The sequence below is a fragment of the Piliocolobus tephrosceles genome, chromosome 9 (assembly GCF_002776525.5).
Source record: "Piliocolobus tephrosceles isolate RC106 chromosome 9, ASM277652v3, whole genome shotgun sequence".
NCBI lineage: Eukaryota > Metazoa > Chordata > Mammalia > Primates > Cercopithecidae > Piliocolobus > Piliocolobus tephrosceles.
The window spans coordinates 85,509,205-85,515,496 of NC_045442.1; the positions used below are offsets into that span (position 1 = coordinate 85,509,205).

At 42.7% G+C, this 6,292-nt stretch overlaps 1 protein-coding gene across 10 annotated transcripts in view; it reads right to left on the bottom strand.

Annotated features, from left to right (window-relative positions):
- The window catches only part of TMEM273 (transmembrane protein 273), a 34,745-nt gene extending 32,105 nt beyond the window's left edge, over positions 1-2,640 (bottom strand). For 4 of the 10 annotated variants that reach the window (XM_023230167.2, XM_023230164.2, XM_023230161.1 and 1 more), the window contains exon 1: positions 2,242-2,526. In XM_023230167.2, coding sequence (XP_023085935.1) covers positions 2,242-2,344 — 103 coding nt within the window. In that variant the 5' untranslated portion in view covers positions 2,345-2,526. Of the gene's footprint in view, positions 1-2,241 lie in introns of all 10 variants that reach the window. The other 6 variants (XM_023230166.2, XM_023230163.2, XM_023230158.1 and 3 more) reach the window with 3 other exon arrangements.
- Between the last annotated feature and the right edge of the window lie 3,652 nt (positions 2,641-6,292).

Consider the following 6,292-nt stretch of genomic DNA (forward strand, 5'->3'; position numbering starts at 1 on the left):
GGAGGAGGAGGAGGAGGAGGAGGAGGAGGAAGAAAGGATACTAGGAACCATTTGCTTTATTTCTTTCCAGTCAGTTTTTGGATAGATAACTAAACACATGCAAATTATTACTATGGAACTCTAACCTGTAACTATCCCTTCATCACTTCTGTTTCATCCATGTCAGTTCATAGAAAGGCATGTCTTTCAACTAAATATATTGGGTATTGTTGGAAATACTGAAGCATAATTAACTTAGTCAAATTCCTACTGATAGTCACTTGTTTCTGGTTTTCACCACAGTTTCAGCAGTGTTGAATAATATCCTGTGAAATATTTTGGGAGGCTTTTACCCTATTATTTCATTAGGTTATAGTCCTGGAGGTGGAATTTCTGGGTGAAGGGCTATGAACATCTTACATTTTGTTTACATTGACACCCAGATTTTGCCAAATTGCCCTCTGGAGAGAGTGAATAAATGAGTTCCCTCATATCCAATAGTGAGTGCTCACCACGCTTCATATCCCATGCTAAGTGTTTTAAATGTGGTAATAGATTTCATTTTCCCAATAGTCCAATGACGTGTCCCCATCCTACAGATGAGAAAACTGAACACAGAGAGGATGAATTCTTTGTCCAAGTTTTCCAGACTGGTAAACAACAGAACAGGGATGAACATTCAGGGACTCTAGCACTGGATACCCGCTCCTAACCACTGTGTACCTCCACCAATAGTATATGAAAGCACAAACGTGCTGTGATGCCTTGGCCCAGTGATTAAAACCTTACCTATAAAATGCAGGTAACTGTGGCACCTATTGCACAGAGTTGCTGTGGGTACCAAATGAGCTTATGCAACATCTTTAGCAGAGCACCCAGCACATCGACACACTAAAAAATGCAAGGTGTTGTTAGTTCTATTATTATTTGTGAGACTGGACATTTTTAAGTTTCATTGTCTGTAATTCTTCAATGAATTTCTTGTTTATATAATTTGCACATTTTTCAGTGGATTTCTTAAATTTAACTTCCTTTTCTTCTACCAGGGCAGACTAGTTTGTTTATCTAGATAGGTCAAAAGCAGAAATAAGAGTTACAACTTCTCTTACCTTCCACCACATCTCCGGGCAGGCACACTGCGTCTAACCACCGTGCACACTCTTAATTGCTTCTTGCTGGTTCCTGCCATCCCCTCACAGTCACTGCCAAGGGCCCGTTTCCATGTGTAAAATGATGGATGTTGTGACTGTCTGTCTGTCTGACATGCTGACTCCCAGAGGCAAAGTCTTTGCTATCCCCTGCTTAGTGCAGACTTTAGATGGAAACCTGCCCACAGCACTAACTTTGCCCACATTCAGGATACAACTTATTGGTCTGGAGACACAAGATTTAATCTGGAGACAGACTGCTTCCCATCAAGTCTTGGCCCAGTGCAAGTTCTGGGAAGGAACATCTTTGTATATATGAGGGACATGTGCTGCCTTTTTAGGAAACAACAGTTAATGTCAGAGGGGATTTTGTAAAGCCACATGTCTCTCTCCAGCTCTGTCTGTCTCCATCTATGCATATTTCCAGCCATCTCTCTACATCTCTCTCTCTCTCTCTCTCTCTCTGTCTGAGTTTCTTCCTCTCTGTCTACTTCTCTGACTTTATATTTCTCTCTCTTCATTTGGCCCTAATTTTCTTTTATCTTTGCCTCTCTCCTTTCTTGTTTCAATGAATGCATTAAGTTTAATTTTTAAAAACAAAGATACCTCTGAGTAGCAAAGAGTCTGCTTCACTGCATGAGAATTCTGGTTCAACGTTAACTGTATAGCAGCATCTACGGGCCCACATGTTCTCCTTCTATGTCAGTATTTTGATTTGACTTAATTAAATTTAACTTAATTATCTCACAATCCCAAAAAGCAAACATGATTATCTCCTATCTCATTGGTTCAGAAAGTTAGAGAGTTTTGGAAGCTTATTCTAGTTTATTAGCAACGGAGCCACAGTTTACACCCAGATGTTTCTAGATCCCAAGCCTGAAGCTCCTTCTGCCATGACCCTTCCTATTCTCCTTTAGCCCAGAAGCATTTGTAAGTTGCAGCTGTAATGAGACAAACAAGATCGTTGATCACTACCAGATCAAAGTGAGAAACGTCATCTGTGTAAAGGGACAGAGTTATGCTTTAGGAATCAAGCCCCAGTGGGCTAAGGCTCTCCCAGTTTCCTGCCTACTGAGGCTCCCCCAGTCCAGAGATCCCCACAATCCCCACTTACCCAGGAGGAAGAGGATCCTAAGCATGCTGACCCCCAAGTTCATGTTGGCGCTCTGCTCTGCTCCTGGCTCCTGGCTCCTGGCAATGCAGGCACAATGAGCCATGTGACCCAAGGCTCTGGGGACAGGACAAGGCCCACGTGACTGATGGGGAAGGAAACCGCCGCCACAGCCAGGAGGCTGTTCAGTTCCTCTCAGCCTCTCTGAAGACAGGGTTAAAGGAAGCCCCTGTCATCCTGGCCTCCACCAGAAGCTGGCTGTGATTAGGCCCACTGCACATGCTGGAGTATTATACCCAGTGTTCTCTCCTGTAATCCTCCCCACAGAGTGTGGGAACAAAGCACGGTAAGGTGCGGTTTCTTGCCCAACGACCCATGCTAGTAAGTCTCAGAGAGGAATGTGGGCAAAGCCGGTCTGCCCTGCAGTCCAGCCCTTGCAGTAGCCTCTGCCTTGGAGCAGGAACAGGAAATGCCCCTCCAGCCAATAGTCTAGCTTGGTCACTGCTTTTGTGCCATAGGCGCTTCTGAGTCTAGGAATGCCTATCACTCTCTTCTCAGAATAAGATTTTTAAATCCCCAAACTAAAATAGATAAGGATCATAACAGAAATTAGTAGTATTAACACATAGTTATCAAAATATTTTGTTAAACTTGCGACGTAGAAATTTACATGCTTCTTTATCCACACAGTAAATAGCAAGATCTGGCAGCAGATGAAACAGCTACCACCATCTCGACATGGTGATAAATGGAATCGATATTGAGAGATACCTGTAACAGCTGGAATGTGGATGGAAAGACCTGTGATTCCTACCAGGAATAAAGTTACTGGGTGGTAATATTGCTGTGGTTCGTTCACCACACTACTATTAGAAGAAGATGCTAAATGTTCCTTAGAGGTTAGAGAACAGAGATGTAATTTTTTCCCATCCAAGTTTACAGGCCCCACATCCAGGTCCCTAGCCTGGAGGAACCTTGGTAGTCACACAGGCTCAGCCAGCAGACTGAGGGCCACATGCTCCTGTACTCCTTTATACCTGCACGTTGTCACAATGCTTAGCTGTTCAGCCACCAACTCAAATGCGCAGGAAATGTCACTTTTTAAAATATAAATCAACTTAACGACAAATCTTGAGTCCCCCACCCAACTGAGCTGGCAGAAATTGAGCTCTTTTCATTCTTGGGCTCCCTCAGTCAAATCCCTGACAGTAGCAGCCAACACCATGAGCACTTGCCACTGTGCCCAATGCCATCCTAGCATATGACCTGTCCGAGTCCACGCAGCAGTAAATGTGAGAGCTGGACTTGAAACCCAGGCCTTTGGCTGGCAGCCTATGCCCCTCGGGCTGCATGTGCCCTCCGTGCACAGGCACACCCCCTGCTGAGGTCCAGCCAGAGGCAGTCTGATTGCCCTGGTGCCGCAGATGCCCCCTGAGTCCTTCTGCATGGCTGCTGTGGTTCTTCTGAGTTCCTTCTGAGTCCAATAATGGACATGAGTGGAGAAGGCTGGTCATGAGAGAAGCAATTGGCTTCATTTGGGTGCCTTCAAGTTCCATCTGTCCACACTTTATTTCATGAAATTAAGATCAGTCTCCACCTGCACCAAGAAACATACTCTCTTATTTCTCCTGGAATGTGTGGAGTTTTCTTAATTTTGCCCCAATTCATGAGAAGATGTGTAAGAAAAATATGTCACTTTCCTCTAAGTGTATTGAAAGAAAATGCCAGTGCAGACCCAACGATCTGTAGACAGTGGCTGGAGACGGCAGAGCTACATTCAGGCCAGGCCCAGGGCTTCCAGCCACACCAGGCAGTTCCATTTTTATGTGAAATCACTAAGATTCAAATGTCATCAGAAACTGATTTCAAAATACTTTCTCATGGGGTAAGTCAATCTAAACACTAGTGTGAACTTCTGCTCCCAAACACCTCTCCAAATGTCCTTGGGAGCTCAACCCATCCTACATACTCTCAGGAGGGCAAGCATCTGCAGCTACTTCTGCTTTCACTCTGCCATATTCTCCAAGTCTGGAAAATGCAGTCTGCTCCCTGCTCGGACAGGCAGAGGCTCAAAACTCCCCGTAAGCTAGAATCTCACGAGATGCCCTGGCACCCAGTCACGGCACCTTGGCAAGATGGTTGTGTGTCTTCTCGGTATGACATGATGCACCCAGAGGAGCGGGTGCCCCACCCCGTACCCCTGTAATGAACGCCCAGTTCTGACCGTGAGACTGCTCCTGTCGCTGGTGTAGGATGGTCGCACTGACTCGGGAGCTTGTGAGGGCAGGGCCCAGAGCACCTGGCCTAGCACCTGACACAGTGCAGGCTCCCAGCGGTGTTTGTTGAAGGAAGAATTCAATTCACCCATCTACTTAGGAGGCTGAGGCAGGAGAATCACGTGAATCTGGGAGGCAGAGGTTGCAGTGAGCCAAGATTGAGCCACTGTGCTCCAGCCTGGGTGACAAGAGTGAAACTCTGTCTCAAAAAAAAAAAAAAAAAAAAAAAAAAAGTCACTTTAATTCACTTTCTTATCTCATGCTCAGCCGGCCCAGTCTCCAGCCCACCTGGCAGGAATGTTTTCCAGGTCATCTAGGTGAGGAAGGTCACTGACAATCAGAAAAAAATGAGCCCCACTCCAGCAGCTCTGATGTCCTGTCCCTCACTCGGGTGTGGGGCCTCCTCCAAGGTCACCAAGCCTGGGACTCTTCTGTCCTTAACACTGCACCCTCAGGCTCAGGACCAGCCAGGGAGTTCACGGGATTCATTCCTCATGTGAATGCCTTTAGTGCAAGTCACAAAAAACTGCCAAACTCCATCATTACGCAAAATTTTTAAAAATTTGAAGATAGGGAGGATTCGACAGACAAATTTGTTTATTGGCCATACATAGAACTGTGCACCCAACAATTAGAAAATAGCCATTCTTTTCAGCATGCATGCAACATTTATACCCCTAAATGGTCACACACTGGACCGTAATGTAAGTCTCAAAAATTTCAAAGAAAAAGTGACATATAGACCATATTTTCTTACCACAATGTAATTGAATTAAATGACAGAAACAAAAATACATGATAGAAATTTCCATCGGCTTGGAAATTTTAAAACATTTCTAAGTAACTCATAGATGAAGAAAAAATTACAATGAAAATTACAAATAGCTGGAAGTGAATGATAATGAAAATGTTGCACATCTGATTTTCTAGAATGCAAGCCAGGTAATAATTAAAAGGAAATGCATAGATGCAAATACTTAGAAAAGAAGAACTGAAAAAGAAATGAGATAAGCATCCAGTCTGAGGAGTTTGAGGGGGAAAAAAAAAACCCCAGAAAAAAAGGCAGAAGAAAGGAAGCAATAAATATGAGAGCAAAAATGAATGAACCAGAAGCAAGCAAAGATACAATGGGGAGGATCAACACATCTTAAAAGTTTTTCTGGAAAAACTAATAATGTGAAAAATTCCTCACAGAATGGATTTAAAAAAAGAGAAGACAAAAATAAATAAGATTAAGAATAAATAAGTCCAAAAAGGTAGCAATAATGGCATTATTAGCAATCTTATGCCAATGAATTTGAAAACTTTGATGAAATGGACACAATCTCAGGAAAATGTAGCTTACTGAAATGCAATAGACAAAAACAGCAAGACAGAAGAGTCTAGATGCCTTTCAGAAAATTGAATCAAATAGTTAAAAATCTTGCCACAAAGAAAATATCATTCCAAATTATTTTACAGAATTTTACAAAAATTTTAGAAACTTTAAGGACTAAGAAATTACAATTTTAACAAATTAGTTCAGATAATAGAAATAAAATGGGAATTCTCTGACTGTTCTGTGAGCCTAGCATAATTTTTTTACCAAAACCAGGCAAGAAGAAAGCAAGAAAATAAAAGTATATCCCAATCTCAGTAAATAACATAGAGGCCAAAATCCTTTTTAAAATTACCAAATCAAATGTAGTGATGTATATGTACATATAAAGGATAAACTACTATGACCAAGTCATTCACCACTTTAATGGATTTAAACAGAAAATAAATTAAATTAGCTT